Raw genomic sequence first — 18423 nt, 5'->3', positions numbered from 1 at the left:
TATTGCGCCTATAGTACAGTTCATATTTAGCAATATTTAGTTGATATTGTAAAAAAAAAAGAATCATATAAAATTGTTTTTCACTGAATCAATAACGTCTTGTACAGATGACCAGTTTCGGTCGCTCATAGCAGGCTATGTTCTTGGATTCTCCGTCTATGTCTCCAATACCACGGATAGATCACAGGGAACGTTGTGTTTCAAGGACGAGAACTTCACAAGAAACACAATACCTTCTGTCTTCACAACAAACTGTTTTGTAAATGGACTATACGTCATCTTTTACAACGAGAGACTACCAGGAGTTGTCTACCCTCACGATTATTATAGAAATGTATGGAGTGACCTTTGTGAAGTAGAGGTGTACGGTGAGTGGTCTCTATAATATTAATTACCTTTGAAAATGTTTTCATAATTTTTTTAATGTCACATATTTACCTTTATTGTAAACATAAAACAATAAACTTGCGAGTAAACCTTGCGGATTAAACAACGTCAAGAGTGTTGTCCATTTGAAAGGAAAAAAAGCATAAATCTTCTTCAATCATTTGAGGTGTCGATTTTTTCTCGGAATGCCCCCCCCCCAAAAAAAAACAGAAAAAAATACAGTGGTAGCAACGTTAGTGTTGACAAACGACACGCACGATACATGGACGATCAATAACTTACTATTTAGAGACGTGCTCATAAACAAAGTGACAATTTAAAATTACAGCGCCGCTGTTTTCTACCTGGCTATCAGACGAGCTTTTTTTTTCTTTGACATAACGTTATTTCTATATGACGTTATTTCTCTGTTTTATACAAAACGTCATAAGGACCCTTTTCTCATGGGAGCATTCATATATTAGACATGACCTATGTATATTATTTCTGATGTTCATTATACATTACAGATGGGAGATTAAATGAGAGGAATATTGGGTTCTACAGTCTGATTGGTGCCCTCGGCTTAGCGACCATCATAATAATAGTACTTATAATTTACCAAAGAATGGAAAGGTAGATACGGACATAAAAGTTTGTTTGTTTGGTTTTTTTTGTAATCTGTCCCTGCTGCTTTGTACATTTAAATGCGTGTACTTGATAAAAGTTTTAATATCTAATCTAATTGACTATTTCAAGAAGAAACCACAAGAACCAGTCAACAGACGATACACCATTACGACATACCGCCGCTGTTGCTAACCAAGAAGGCGATGCCTTTGGTAGTTACATGGATTCCGTAGAACACATTTCATGTCATCTGTATGCTGGAATCCAAAAAGACAAAATGTAACAAACATTTCTGTGAACTAACAGTTTTATGTACTTTTTTCAAATGTTTTGTTTTGTTTATTTTTTTTGGGGGGGGGGGGGTGGTCGTTTTCTTTTTTCTTGTTAATTTGTTTTTTTTATTCTCTTTGATTGCTTGACTTATCTGTTTGTTGTTGGATCTTTGTTTATTTTTGGTTTTTTAAGGGTATGTTTGTTCTTTTTAATTAATTTGGATGAATGAATTTATTTTTTTTTCTTTTGCATATAATTCTTAAAAGAAAGTTCAGTCAATGTCCGTATATATATGGCAACATTAAATCAGTAGAACAATTGCGTTTTTGTTATTTTAGATGAGTTCAAATTTATACATATTGTATATCTAAATTTTTGTCATAAAATTTCAAATCGAACTAAAGTAGTTTTGATTGCTTTCCATAAAATTAAAATAAAACCTTAATGCATGAAAGGGACGCGGATAGTGCGCACGACCCATTGTAAAAGATGTAGCTTGTATGAGGTACGTCATTTTCATACGTCATTTGAAGCTATTTTAAAACTAGCAGAGGACTTAAAATGACAATACGGCAAGAGCATGTCTTTAAAAATGCTCGAAAAACCAACGTCAGCTGACCGCACGGAACAGCGCGTTAAAACATCAATAGAAACAAATCAAACTATAGATGAAACATGAAAAACATCGAAAAAATTCAAGTTTACTTATACAAAAGTGGCACAAGCGATATGTTCATGGAGTATGCGACTGTACCCTATGACAAAACGGCGAATGCAGCATATTACTCTCAGGTAAACACAGGACTACGACGTTATAGAAATAATATAGAATAACGTCAGACTTGGCCATGCGGCATGTATAGCCAATGTATATATACCGTAAATCTGGAAATTTTTACGTCGACTAATTTTTGCAAATCAGAGTTATAAAGCTATAGATTAATTTTCACGTAATATTTTTTGCGAATTGTCATTGGTGCTAAAAATAAAAAGATCTCAAATAATAAATAACACACACATTGTATTTGACATGCACAATGTTAGCTTACCTTTAGATTTTGTATATTACCGCCGCCTCTAATTTTAATTTTCTCATGAATCGTATATGTTTTCCAACTTCATATAGTATCATGTAAGAGTTGATGATTACCAATATATACAATTAGGGCAGCAAATGCACAAAACTACCTAAAAGGGTATCTTTTTACGGATTTATAACGAGATAATCATCCCAATTATCAGTTCACATCTTCACATACGACGGTTTGTGTACACAAGTATTGGGTGGTCATAGGTCAAACACAGGTGACTTTTTTTTTGTCTCGAGCAAGCAAGAATGAGAGGAAAATGGCGGCATTTAGCGAGAAATTCAAAATACTGTACAAATTTTCATATTCCGAGAATTTTTGTGTTCAGCCGGTACACTGTGAATAGGGTAAATATTTTCAGATTATGGTAATGATAATTCCAATACAAAAGTGTACTTTGTTCTGATTATTACATATACATTATTATACTCTATATTAAAATATTATAATGCTTTTTTGATAATGGTGACGTTATTTTGAACAAAATTACATGTGTTCACGAACTGTTTGGACAACCCTCGTATTTTAATCCAATTTTAAACACAAGTATAAATCAAGAAATATTGGTAAAACCATGCATCAGATAACACTAATATTATAACCGATAATGGTAAAAAATTCCGAAGTGCTTTCAATGACGTCATGCAACAATCAAAAGACCTTTTAAGCTGTGCGATATATCTGCGCAAATGAAATTGGGTCCGTCGTCCTTGAAACTCCTGTTTTCATTAAATGTGAATAAACATAAAAATGTAAATATTGATTTTGATAAACCTTTAATATTAAACACTTTTTTACAGTTTTATATCAACCGCGATTATTCTTGGCTAATGTTGGTCTTTTTCGTCCTTTTTGTTTTTTCAAAGGTTTCTTTCTTACGCCTAATACTGGTCTTTTGGGTGGTTTTGGTCGCTTTGGTAACTTTGCGTTGGCAGTTTTAATCATGGAGTTAATACATTTGTCGTGAAGATCTCGAAATTCTTTGGCAGCTATTGCATCCTTTAGACAAACAGACAACCCTCCTCTCCTTTTTTGTGCTTCCTGTTGTAAATAAAAGGTACAAAAAATGTGCATTTTGATGTCATCTTCTGTAAATCGACATTTTGGGTTAATTTTATTTTGCAATTCACCAGGGAAAAACTGAGGAAAAGTTAGTTCGCAACGTTTTCTCTTTGTGACATTTACTGTCAACGTATTTCACTTGGTCGTGTATTCTTTTTAGCGTATTTGGCGGCCTCCGCTTTTTAAAGTACATCGTTAAATGCCTTCCATATATGAATTCTAATGCGCACATTGAGAAAAATGATAATTATAACCCACGCTAACTTGTTTATTTATTTATTGTTTTGCCAAATTTGTAAAAGCTAAATATAATACGTTTACAGCACCTATCCAGACGTGTAATGTTACAACAAACGTGCCCCAAGAATAGACATATAGCAATAAATTTTAACGACAAAGAAACGTTTGCGAACTCCTTCAAAACTTCTCTAAAGCGAATAAAAGTTTGGTTACAGTATTAACTATACGTATTATGCTTATATATTACAGTGTCAACTATATGTATCATGCGGATACATATTTTTTTCTCTTTATTAAAGGTTTAAATGTTATCTATAGGGTTTTGTTAACTTGTTCTATCGTATAACAAATTTGCATTATACGAAAGAATGCCAATTCATCGTTTACTAACCCTTTCAATGAATACAATACTCATTAATAACCGTAGGACAGGTATTTTCTAAGGCTATGAACTTTTGTGGTTTGGATACTTAAAGGTATAAAGTTTTATTCAGCGTTTCCAATTCTGCGATTAAATTAGACCGCAAAAAAAAAAAACTAAAACAAATTTGGTATTACCCCAGCACACCCCGATAGTCTCTGTAATGAGGGTGATAATGTATCATTTCGTAATCAGCCACATGTGGATTCTAGATGTAGTAAGTTTCGCATGGTCAATGTGTACCGAAAAATGTCTGGTACACATTGACCACTGTTGTTGTTTTAAATGAGATTCGTGAATTTAATACAAGCATTTGAAATCAATCATCTACAAATGCAGATCGATATGTGTAACATGAAAAATAGATAATGTTGGATGATATATACTGCTTATTGAGTGTGTAGTTTGGAAGGTATGTGAAGTAGAATAGAATATAAGTTTTGTATAATAGGTATGAATATTTCAAATGATTCCATCAAAAGAAAATTGAACTAAAAGACATTACGAGTTCAAAGCGGGTAATTATCGAATACAGACTACAGAGTACCGTACTGACATCATTTGAGAATACAACCGGTAGGTATGATTATCATTGCATTTTGTGAATAATCTAATATCTGCTGATTTTTCATACCCGCAAAATACCGGAGAAAACAAACAACCGCTAAAAGTAGCCCTTTAACAATATACCACTATGATCCAATAATGAATAATTAAAATGTTGTAGACAAACTTATGTGAAACATAAATATCATACCAGGATAACCCATGGCAGCTTTAAGGCTTGTTATCCAATGGGGCTCTTCAATTACTAAATTAGACATTACTTATATAGCAAAGTTTTTACAGTACTACTTAACCACTTATGTGTTTGTTGAAATGGCTTTGTCAAAAAACCATTATTTTGGTGGATAGACAGTATGTCTTTATTGAGTCTCTCTCTCTCTCTCTCTCTCTCTCTCTCTCTCTCTCTCTCTCTCTCTCTCTCTCTCTCTCTCTCTCTCAGGTCTTAGGTGATGACGATATCTGCAAATTTTTAAATTCATTTGTTGAAAAATATCAGTTTTATCAAATATATACTTATCCATTAACCACAAAACCGACTTCTCTTTTGTCTTATGGTTTTGTTTCTTCAAATTACAATATAATCTATATAATTCAATTGAATAGTTTTAATGTTTTAGATACCATAAAAAAGAAAAAACAAGCAAACCACAATGTAAGAAAACATTGTACAAGATATTGTAACTTTGTATATGATTTTAATGTGTTTTCAACACTTACTTCTCTGTTTAAATCTCCGATACAAATCCAAGGCGACTGTTTAGCTACCGCCCACTTAGAATGGTCAACTCCGTCTGAGAACGCGATGTTATTGTTAAAACAAACCTCTTTGACGTTTATTACCTACAACACAATTAAAATATATTATAAAACTGCTATAAAGTTATACATTTTATGGATTATTATATAGAGAATAATACATACCCTTTTCCATATCACAACCAGTATCAGTCCGAGACTCCAATATCAGTTTACCCGAGGGATGATACTGGTCGAGGGCTAATACAAGACGTGATATGGGTAAATGGTATCTACTATTATATTTATTACATCCCTAGTAATAAAAGGACTATGTGCGGTATGGTCAAATATCTGCCCCCGATTTCAACCAATTTTTAAATAGTATCGTATAAAAATGAAATCTTTACAAATCATTGTAAAGAGGATGCCTATAACTTTAATAATGATTTTAGTCATCATTGCTCACTCCCTGTTTATCTATGACGTCACCTAAATGACCTAATTCCCGCAAATTTGCAAACAAATGAAGATATTCTCATCTTTGCTCTATATTTTGCATTCGGAAGTATAGAGCGCAGGTCTGCTCAAGTGCGATTTTAACATATGTTTTTCTTCAGATAGTTATACATACTATACTAAAAAATGGTACTTGAGCAAGCCTGCGCTCGATGTTTCCCAGTCGAATAACCATCGGAAAACACCCATATTTTGCTACAAAACATCAATTTATCAAAATAATGCAATATTCATGACGTCATTTCTACATTATGACGTCACTGTGGTGATAACCTTTTACACCTTTATTTCCAATATGATTTTAATTATCTTTCACCTGATTTTAAAGCTCTTTCTAAAACTTTGATTTTGGGGGGCAAAAATTGCATAAAACCGCACTTAGTCCTTTAAAAAAAAAAGAACTTGACAAATTGGTTTTAAATATCATTTAAAGTAGTCTGTGAATATATTTAATAAAAAAATGTTTTAACAAACATGTAGCTACAGAGCAAGAATTAACCCAGGTTTTCAAATAAAATCATTTCCTAGCATTTGTAGTTTTAAACTGAACTTAAAAAATGTCGACTGTATTCACTGCTAAAAATGTTTTGTTTTGTTGAAAGACGTCAATCCTTATCATAATTAACAAGATATTTGTAAGCCAATGTTCATTAGCAATATCCCCTCTCTGATGTGAACATGCATAACAGCAAGGTGGGCATTTAACAGGAAGTTCGCATCCAGTTGGGACGAAAATATTTCTTTGACAATTTACACAACCTGTTTATCAAGTGGTCTAAATCTACAGCGTTTGAGGCTAACAATTTTAAATGTCGCTATTAATAAAGAAAGGTGACGTCCAGTTGATATGAAAAATACATCCAACGATATAACGTTTCTATTGAAATAGTGTGTTAGGATTTCAAACATCTGCAAAAAATAGTTGCTGATAAATCTTTGACATAAATTTGTTTTAGGCTAAACAATGTACAATGGTTCAATTTGTACAAAAAAACTCAGTCTACCCACATTATGGCATGCCTTGAAAAATATTTTTTTTTTTAAATTTCAAGCATATGTAAGGAATATTTGCTAAGAAAAATGCGCCGGAATGTTTGTTACGGACAGACAGACAGACAAACAAGGGTAACACAGTAGACCCCCTTCTCCTTCGGAGCGGGGGTATAAAAACAACCTATCATGAATTCTTATATTTTACTATTATGAGATGACATTATTTATGTCAATTATCGTGTTCAGTTGTGCAAGAATTTAATAAGTCATACTGGTGGAGGGGTGTTTTTAGGGTTTGGTCTCCATGTCCGAGCTAAAAAATTATCTTTCAGTTCTGGTGCTATCCATTTCTCATAAATGTCTACAATAAATATTTTTTTCAGATTAAATTTGCAAATGCAAATGTTAAATATTAAATACAAGTTATTTGTTTTCAAAAAGGCATTTCAAGGCTTCACCTTCCTTAAATGTAGCTGACTTTGCAAGTACTTTCAACTGAACATTTCCACGAGATTTCAAACCAACATGACTAGTACTTGGTCTGTTCAAAGTATTGACATCGAAGTTAGTTCTGTCATATATGTACGGATGTGTTGTTCCGAATATGTTTTCTACAAGAAACAAAAAAACAATATTGAGTAAAAAAGAATTTTCCAGAAATCGGCTTATCAAAAATAGATCTCAAAATATTGTAACTATGTTTACTTAGATCATTTTCAACTGCCTTTCTGACAGTGACACATAATATCGTCTGCCCATATCTTGTTTGATTATTTGAATAGTTATATCTCTTGGATTTCTTTGCAGGAAATCTTGGTACACTCGAAACCATCCAGAAGCCTTCGGTCCTATCAAACGCTAGTGAACCTGAATTACATTAAATGTATTAAAGATCAAAGACAACAACTGATTAATTCATTGCTCTAGTTAAAATTATAGAATTTGTTTTTTTCTATTACAATTGGTAAATCATAATTTCAGTATTATATATATCTATTGTATCTAACAATATCTTATATGATGTAAACATATATGAAAGCTGTATGTTGTTCTCCATAGCGAGAGTGCACGCTCTGCAGAGACTCTGAAGCCTACTGGCTTCGCATTTTGCGTGCCTCGCATATGTTTATAAGTGTTATTATGTTTAATGCTGATGAGCTTATTGCTCAAAGTTGAAATAAATAAAAAATAAATAATAAATTAGAATATACATTCATTAAAAATCGCTATCTCCATTATATGCTTATCACTTGAATGCGTTACAGTCGGTTCAAGCATATCTTTTACAACATACATCATACCATAGCATAGGATTAAAATCTCATAGCATAGCATTAAAATCTCATAGCATAGCATTGGAATCTCATACCATAGCATACAATCTCATAGAATCGCATTCGTCATATCATATCATAGCATACCATAGCATAGCATACAACATTATTTCAATTTGGTCTTAAATGTTTTTATTTGAAAAAATAAATGTTCACATAATAGATTTGTGATAAACTTTGGCTTCTTATTATTTTACTTCGAAATGTATGGAACTCTTCTGTGTATGGAGATCAAATCTCATAGCATACCATAGCATACCATACCATACCATATCATTAAGCCCTTCATTTCAATTTCTCATAGCATAGCATACAAATCTCATAGCATAGCATACAAATCTCATAGCATAGCATAGCATAAAATTGTAAAAGATGTGCATGAAATGACTATAATAGTCCATCGAATATTTGTTTGCAGATTTTATTTTACCATATCTGGGTCATTTAAAAATATACAACTGTTTTTTGCATTGGTTTATATTTGTTGGTTTTTTTCTTCTTGTTCACCCAGTCGTGCATTTCAAAGGGAGGGTTAAATAGACCTGTTTTAAAGGAAATCAGCTAAGGTTTAAAAAAAATGGCCCGTTTTTTAGCTCGCCTGAACCGAAGGTTCAAGTGAACTTTTTGTTCTGTATGTCTGTATGTTCGTCCGACTGTCTGTTAAAGTTTATTTTTACTTTTTTTCTCTAGAAGCACTAGTCTCTCTTGGCTAGCGAAGGGTTTCGCTCCCCATTAACCCTTGGCAAATCTCATAACGAGAGCTTGGCGATGCGGTGGCGCTATATAGCGAGCAACTTGAGTTACGCCCCGTTGTATATATTTACCATTTTAACCAAATGATTCAACGTGTAATATACAGCTACATTATAAATACAACTTGGAAACATTTTGGTCACGATTTTGGTCAAATTCTATTTTTGTTTTTATTAGTAACAATGCCTGAGGAATGCATTTTTACTGGCCAAATGAAATTTGAGAGTCAGTCGGTAAGTTGTAAGGAAGATACAGAGCTCACAATTCCTTGTCAAGTAAACAAGGCTCGTGTCCTGTTTTGTTTACATATGTTCAATTTACAAGTAAAAATCTTTTTGAAACTTATTATTTCTTTCTAATAATTTTATGGCATACATAAATGTTTCTTAATGTTTAACACATCCATTTTTAGTATAAAATTTGAGGTTTTTTTTTAACATCAAAAATGTTAACAAATGATTTGTTTACATAGCAAAGCATGTTAAACTCTGAAACTCGCTTGTATCTCAACGAATGACAATCAAATTTTGGTTGCCTATTAAATATGCTTTACTGAATCACTGTAAACATTAAAAGTGAAAAAAAAAATGACCAAAATCGTGACCATACCCCTATAAGGAGCAGAGAAACAGTGAATATAGGGTAGGTGACTTTTGAACACTTCTTTTGGGAAATCCCTGCACCAGAAATACAAATATTCACATCAAAGCTTGTATATTAAGCAATGATTCTAAATTGTAAAAAGTGGCACCTATAACATAGCTGGGCCTCTGGAGGGGTTCAAAGTTTAACAGAAAGGTATATAAGTAATTTGTTTAAAATCTACTGCTTATGTTCTTCAATTCCACAATATATGAGACTATTATTGTGTAAAAAGAGTTTAGATATTTTAGATTCTAAATTGTTCAAGGTATGACCCAGTACAATTACGTGGGTCCAATGATGAGTTGAATTTTTAAGAAAGCAATATATAGTGACACTGTTTGAACAATTTCTTCTCAAAAATCATAATACAACTTGTGAGATTACTTTGCGACCATCTTCAGCTAACTCAAATTCTAAATTGTTAAAACTGTGAACCCCTGAACAAATCAGATGAATAGGCATAAGATACGCGTCCATATCCATCTGATCTAGTGTAGCGTCAGTCAAAAAGAAAACCTTTCTCAATTATTACGAAAATGATTGCTACTTAAATGAATGAAATTATGAACCACAAAGGCAAAATTAATTGCTTTAGCTGTGAAAGAGTTATTAATATGACGGAATGAGAGAAAATATAAATTAATTAGACCGAAGATCGGTTCTGAAACCCTTAACACTTTGTTTAGTTTCTATTTCAACTGAGCCATATGGCGCCAGTATTTAAGCTCGTTTTATCAATATAATTCCTTTTGAATGATAACTGCACTCGAAGATCAACCCAAAGATTTTTTACACAGGCAGTAGTTAACAAGTCAGTTTCTTGTTTTTTTTCGACACCATGTCTTAACGAGATAAATAGCGAAGATTATGCCGATCTAGCCTTGGAAACCTTAAACTCTACTCAGGAAAATTACAAACTGGCGCCAGTAGTTCAAACGGTCTGAGAGTCACACTATACATCAAAATACCATACAACTTACCTTTTGAGTGAGCATAGTTACTCCCTGCTGAATTATCTGGGGGTTGATCGTTATACATGGCATATGTCTGGACATCTGGAGACTAAAAGCAATAAACAAATACAGTTTAACGACACCATATCTCCTCACATAGTATTCACTCTAATTGTAATTAGACCTAAAGTTTGTTTTAACGTGTGGACATTTATTGATCAGAAATCGTTCAAGATTGTACCGTTTATAATTGGTTAATAACAAGGATCGTTTTTGTTTGCATGTTAGTTTTTATACATGTATGTTAACATTTTACGAGTATGTGATATCTGTCTGATTAAGATTCAGATGCTACCAACGTTTCGCCAATTTCAAATTTCTAAAATGCATTATGCATGTATTGTCAATATGTACTATCGCTACGCGATGATCATTAACCTGATGTTGAATTGTTTTAATTTTCACTCAAATTCATTGAATCTTTGTCTTTTCCTTTGAAACGTGAATGTCACAAGAGCAAATGCCGTTTTACAGACAACCCTGTTAACACTTTTTGGAAGACATATAGTATATCTTAGTGAAGCCATATGTGTAGTTTTTTTTTCCAATCAAGGACGAACAGGAATATTCTCGTACGTATACTAAGTAGGAACTACGTATATATACACTCACGTTTGTGTACAAAGGTTTTAGTGTCTCGTACACGGGGTTTTGAGTACTGCTCGTGATGTCTGTGGTTTTATAATTAAATTTTGGTGAAGTTGTATCCATGTAGAAAAACTCAGTTCCTGTCGTCAGAACAGGATACTTCCTGGCATTTGTTAACTTTGGGACTTTGTAAACGATGAACCTAATATAAATGAAATAAGTAAAGACAGGTATGTTATTTAACGACTCACTATTATTTCATTACTTTTACGTATGGCATTTGTTTAATTTATAAAGTGAAACTGACTTTCAAATTGAAAATTGGAAAATGTTATTTTTCTAAGAAATATATCTGTGCCTACTCAATATAGTTATAGGATTTTTTTTTTTAAATAAATAGTATAACAATTAGTTGATGTTACAACATATCGTAAAATATTGGGTCTGCAATGTGAGTCCATTGATTAATAAATAGTTATATGAACTTACATCAGTGAAATATGTTGACTTTGGCAAAATAGAAGAATATCTCATTAAACATTTACTAGCCAAAAATTTGTGACACTTTAAAAACTTTCTGAAGGTTTTTTTCACGAAAAGATACATGTAAATTATATTGGCTGCTGCAAGGATTATTGTCATCTACGTACGATGTTAAATATAAGAAATTTAACATTGTCAAACACATTTTTTTTTAAAACTTCCATTTTTGTTTTAATATTTTGATCAAAGAATAAGCTGACATTATCTTTACTCCATATTACAGAAAAAAAGAAATTAATTCATTATATATATACCAAAACCACGGAAAAACAACAGAAATGTTTTTTTCCATACAAAACGTGATACAGTCTTACCAATCAACATCCTTTCCATTCGGATCCTTGCAAGTTATAGCGCAATAAGTATAGCACTGGTAACCCAGGAAGATTATCATACAGAGAAGCTGCTTCATGTTGATGTCGTACGGTGTATCTTACATCGTACAGGTACAATATTAAATTGTGTTCTCTTCGTGTGTTTTATATATACTGTTTTAATTAATTATTTCTTTTACAATGTTTACATACCAATTCATTGGTTAATTTTACGTATTAATCAATAATTTCCTTTTTTACAATGTGTACATTCCAGTTCATTGGTTCATTTTACGTAGCCAATAACTTAAAAGTAAAAACAGATACAAGAGGCTGTTTTTTCGTACAAATTGCATGCTACTCTAAAATAATATATTTCGTGATTATCGATAGCCGACACTTGGCCTCTAACGTGTATTACCAATTTTGTGAAATTAATTCATAAGCTGAATAACCCTTTTACGTGATTTAAAAAAACATAAATATCAGACATTTTCTAAAGAAATAATTCATTGTGTTGTATTAAATAACTGTAAATAACCAAGCTATTGTGGAGTTTTTGGTTTATAATTTAGACTGATAATTAGGTTTTATAATTAGCCCCCTACCGGTTTTCACCGGAGGGGACTATAGCTTTCATCTGCGTCCGTCAGTCCGTCCGTCTATCTGTCTCACTTCAGTTTTCCACACTTTCTTTTATCTATGCGTTTGAGGAATAATATGAAAATTGCTGAACAGCTTCAAAATGTAAAACTATGGATTAAATTTTACACTTTTGTAGGGTCTTGTTGACATATTTTCGATAAAAATTATTTTTTTTTTATTCCAATTTTTTTATGATCGGGATCGGTGTGTATTGAATAAACGAGGAAAGTATGTAGTCAGTAATAATATCGTGCATTTTTTGGACCTTTCCTTTTATTGTTTCTAACAAACAAATAAGTTCTATAAAATAGTGTCAAGCATTGTGTTGTAAATTTAATCAAAAGTTCGTTTTTTATTTCTTTTTTTTTTTTTTTTTTTTGTTGTTGTATAAAAACAGTTGGGTTAGGTTTCTGGTTGGTCTGTTTAGTTGGGGTACAGAAGACGATAAGAAATGATATTCTGCTTATCAGTGCATTGTTTTCTCAAATTTCTACAAACCGGTAGGGGACCTGTATTGCTTATGCAATACTCTCAGAATGCTTGGTTAGTTAAATAATTATCAGGAAAAGTAAGTGATTTAGACAAGTGACTATATTGTATTGTTTTCTGGAGAAAGAAAAAAATCCACAAATAGTCGTTTTAAAGCAAAAAAAAAAAACAAACAAAAAAACAAAACAGGTATACTAGAATAGAAACCAGCAGAAACATACATTTATTTCAATAACGTGTGATTCTTGTCGAAAAATAAACATGAACTACTAAATTAGGATAAATGTTGTATAATTAATTTATAATTCTTGCTACTTGCAATCTTTTAATATATTTTCATTGAAATAGACTTTTAATCTGTTACATTTTATAGCTGACCTTAGGAAGTACCTTTTCTATATTTCCCCCACGATTAATGTCTTGTTAAACGCTTCCTGCAAATCAATTAAAATTGATTACCTCCATACATTCAGTCTACTTTGACCAGCTGTTACATTACCAATACAAAAAAAACATTGACATGGGTAGTATATTAAGATAATTGCACAAATTCAATCAATAAGTGGTGAACGCCTTTATTAGTATATTCCTCTGTCGGCAGGTATGATGTTATAAAGTCAATTTAGCAACCTCTAATACAAATTACCGTGTTTGCAGAAAAGTATCACACATTGCAGGAATGTAAACTAGATATAAATCTAATACCTCATAAATACCTCATAGAATTATGCCAACTCTGTGCAAGTGCATGTATTTATCCAGGTACATGTATGGAGGACACTTTCATGTATGCGGAATATTTCAACAAGTAAGATTGTAAGCAACTTTATCATTTTCAAGAAATACATTTTATATCAGTTACCAAATTTTTAAAATTATTTTTATTCCAGTATCTTAGATCCAAAGCACTAAAAGGCGCTCTGCCTTGGAGTTGATATTTTTTATTTTGAATTGTGGAAATAGAACTTCGGTTGCTTTCAAGACAGCTCAAAATATGTTATTGTAACTAAAGAGCATATCTACCGCTGTTGTTTTTTAACGATTTGATGGAAAAACGTGTGTTTATAAACAAATATGCGTTTTTCATAAATTCAAATTAAGCTTATAAGACACCTCAATATTGACTTTCTCAAAAAGTGATGTGTCCTAATCTCCAATTGTTAACTCCTAATTTCCACGACATATTGATTTTAACAATACTAATACTGCACTAGATATAGGCTAAATATAAACGTTTTATTTTTGCATTTACGTATATATGTTTGCACAAAACTTGACATACTTTATATTGTTAAGTTCTTATTTTCGATCAGCTAATATCATTATTTAGGACCATAATTGTTTGTGTGCATTTTAGCACGCTCCGAATTTGCCGAGTTTTTTATGATAAGTACAATACCAGTTATCGGCTTCCTAGGGATGTCTCACTAGATATGGATTTTCATACTCAGCAAAATGTAATTTGAATAATGCCCTTTGTGGTGTCAGCCTAAATGTTGTAAAGGTTCTAAAACAAAAACATAACTAATGGAAGTATTCGTTTGTTATCATACGGTAATACCCATTATCTGAAATGTTCTATACATAACTGTGCAATGAGACGTTTAACTGCACTATGATTTTTTTTTTATAGCTGTTATATGTATTGATATTATATGTCAAATCAAAGAAGGAATATGATAACGTCGTATCAATATATAATGTTTAACTTCTAACTCCTTTCCCCCTACTGCTGAAAATGCCAAGATGTAAATCAGCTGTTACAATAATATCGTTTAAGTTCCTGTTGAAAATATATTCAAGAATTTTTTCAAGCAAACTTACTTTTCTGTATTTGAAACAGACGACTTAGTCAATAAAACCCCTCAGATTGTCGCGTGCTATGAACCCGAACTATTAGCCGATGGTAGGGCTTAGCCGGTAACTGGTACAGAACCACTAAATCGCTTTAATATTAATAAATTTGTTTTTAAAAATAGCATTTACCGGTGTGGGAATGTAAAATTTGTTATATGTTTACGGTAATGTCAAGATTTTCTTTTGGTACTTGATCTACTAATATGTTTTAATGTAAAAATCCATCATTTCTGCCCATTGGTACATATGTAGATAAAAAGGGTTAACATTGTGAATGTTTAATATCGTGCTTTACATTATCCGTTATTATATGCGTAGTATTAAGATTTCTTCAAAGTTGTCTTGTTGCGTAAAATACAGAAAACATGTATGAGACATATAGTGTTTTTTTCATTTGTAGCTAACTTTTTTGGAAGATTTTGAAGATCCATGCGAGTATAACAGTAACAAAAATTGAAAGAAAACAAACATAACTTCTCCTTAACCTGTTAGTCAATATACTGTCGTAGATTTCCTGTTATTTTATATCTCCTAAACCTAATTGATTTTGATTATAATCGGTGTATTTTGTTAACCTAAGTAAACAATATCGTTCTCGAACAAAAATGAAACAGCTTAATTATCAGTAAGTATACGAGGATGTGTGTGTTTGGAACCACAATAATGCTCATATTATGTAACCAGCTGTCTATAAAATACATTTATAAAAGGGACTTCTTTATCACCGCTGGTTAAAACGTAATGATTTAGACATTATTATTGACAAAAAAAGAAATATGGAAACATAATTTGATTTTGCCTAATTTATTTACAAATAAAAGCTAAACAACAATTTTTTTTTTTTTATAAATTATATAAATGCCATTCTAATTATGAATAGATACAAATAATCGGTTTATCACAAAAACAGGGAATTAGAAAAAAAAAATGCTTGATGTAACTTTGGTTTGGTAAACATTTGCTTTAGCATAATATTTTGCAGGATGTCAATATACAAACAAAACTTCTCAATAACAAAAAGTTAATGCTCGTCTAAGTTGTTTCAATGTTTAGGTATGCACAAGCGCCACTTCAGTGTATGTTTACGATATATCTGGAAACGAGCTCATACCTAGGTCTTCTTACTCAATATTCTGCAAGAAAAAAAAAACAAAGGAAAAGCCAGGAGCAACAAATAAAGCATACATGTATTAAAACATTTCCACGTAAAATAGTTATTCATTTTAAATTTGCATTCATTAGATTACGTTATTTCCAATACTTACTCTTTTGGCGCCAGTTTAATCCAACCGAATAACAAAAATGATTGCTTACGCTCCTTTACATACATACCAAAAGTAGATTAACAATCCTCCAAAGCAATAGCACACGCATCAAGACGAACAAGACCAGAAGTAAACTCCAATAGGGTATACACAGTATACTTTAAACTAAAATGAATGCTGATAAAGTACTTATAACACATATGGTCTAAATTAATACAGTTATGTTAAAAGGAAAACGTAAAACTATTAGAATACATAATAAAACTATGCATACTTAAAACAATGTCTGTAAATTTGTGTTCACAAATTTGTGTAGAGATTCAAAACTACTTAATGTAACATCAATGAAAATATATGTAAATGTAGGACATTTGGAATTGCATATCTGTTACATTAACCTTTCAGCCACCTTACAAATGACGGAATTGCAGGTTTGTCAAATGTTTTCCCGTTTTCTTTGGATAAGGTCTTAGTGAAACTACCAGTTTTCTTTTCAATTTAGCGTGTAATATACAAATTGATTGCAGTTGCTACAATCATTGTCATTAGATTTTCCACAAACGTTATTTGTTTTGATATAAATAATCGATTCAGAGTTTTACAAGAAAAGACTATTTAAAAGGTAAAGTTAAACTTAAAAAAGACAAAAACCTATAAGACTGAATTCGACCATGAACACACTAAAAAAGAATAAGTTATTAAGAAATATTAATGCATCGCATTATTTACATGTGAACCAACATCAAATTCCATTTGGCTTTATTTTTTGCTGTTAACCCACCTAAAGAGAGTAAGAAAATTATTTATTCTTACTTTGAAATACTTGCACAGTTCGTATTATGATAATATAATATTATGTGTCTTTTTTGCCGCAACTTTGTTCAAAGATAGCACGCCGCTTGCCGGTTCTGCGAACATTATCACGGTGTCAATTGCAGCATGTTTTCCAAACGTATTGTGTTTACGTATAATTTGGTCGGTGTAAATTTCGCAGCTGTTCTACGAAATGGTTTTTTTGCTATTCGAAATTTTATCATATAATCATGTCACTAAAAAAACAAAAATCATGTTTTATATGTTAAAAATATCCGTTTTAAATAGTAACTTTAAACATAGAAACAATCCAAATATATTATAAAGAATGTATCAACTCCCTCATACTACCGAAGATATGTTACATGATTGACTATGTAACAGAAGTCAACTACATTGTAAATATTCTTAAGCATTTGGAAATTAGCAGCGATCTTTAAAATGAAGTTACAACATGGTACGAATGTTGAAAGAAAATAACAAGGTATTTAACGCATAAAAAATGCACGACTTACTATAAATTCCCCTTAAAACTATAGGTTTTCTGGACTTACGTGGTTCGAAAATATATTCTAGTACTTAATAAATCATAAATATAAAAAAACCAATACCTTCTGTCCATGGGCTTAGAAATCCCACTCCTTCTTTTATAAGCTAAGAATGTGTGTTTGAGGCGTTCTTTTCAATACAATTCATACCATTTTCTCGATATATATATATAGATGATATATATTTCACGTGTTAACTCCTTTTTTAAACTCAACTACTCTTTGACGTTGTGACAAATGGTTTACATTGGATGATAACACCGGTAAAAAAAACAAACAAAATACATATCAAAATAAAAGATTCTACCACACCGACCATACCTTGATTGCAGAAATATCCTTTCCAGCCAGATATGCACCCAGAATCACACAAACCATTGAATGTATTGCACCCAGCGCATGTCGCAATGCATTTCTCTGAACAATCTTTGCCAAAAAACCCATCAGGGCATGCTAACATGAGGCAAACAAATTAAAGTGATATTAAGATTGTATATTTCAATTACAATTCAAAACAATTTGTGTTATTTACAAATCCTTAAATTACATTTCAACTTACGAGTTATGCAGCGATCCCCCTGATAACCAGCGTCACAACCGGTTAGGCAAGTTCCATTTATAGGAGAGCATTGGTCGATATCACGGCAGTATCCACATTTGTTGTTGCATTGATTACCGTAAAATCCGTCACCACAAGCTTTTGAAAAAGTTTGATTGCTATA

The 18423-nt window shown here is 31.7% G+C and overlaps 1 protein-coding gene and 1 pseudogene across 1 annotated transcript; both read right to left on the bottom strand.

The window, feature by feature from the left end:
• LOC128174371 (multiple epidermal growth factor-like domains protein 10) overlaps window positions 1–18423 on the bottom strand; it is a 346250-nt pseudogene that overhangs the window by 321970 nt on the left and 5857 nt on the right.
• On the bottom strand, window positions 3153–12201 carry LOC128172418 (plancitoxin-1-like). The gene is made up of 8 exons (XM_052838218.1): window positions 12085–12201; window positions 11252–11429; window positions 10607–10688; window positions 7600–7761; window positions 7353–7505; window positions 7167–7255; window positions 5365–5487; window positions 3153–3398 (listed from the first exon to the last, which is right to left on the bottom strand). The coding sequence occupies exons 1-8, from the start codon at window positions 12180–12182 to the stop codon at window positions 3165–3167; spliced, it is 1119 nt and encodes a 372-aa protein (XP_052694178.1). The 5' UTR covers window positions 12183–12201; the 3' UTR covers window positions 3153–3164.

This window comes from Crassostrea angulata, chromosome 2 (genome assembly GCF_025612915.1).
Source record: "Crassostrea angulata isolate pt1a10 chromosome 2, ASM2561291v2, whole genome shotgun sequence".
Taxonomy (NCBI): Eukaryota; Metazoa; Mollusca; class Bivalvia; order Ostreida; family Ostreidae; genus Magallana; species Magallana angulata.
Note: the sequence above shows the minus strand (reverse complement) of the source record. Positions and strands in the feature narration are given on the sequence as shown.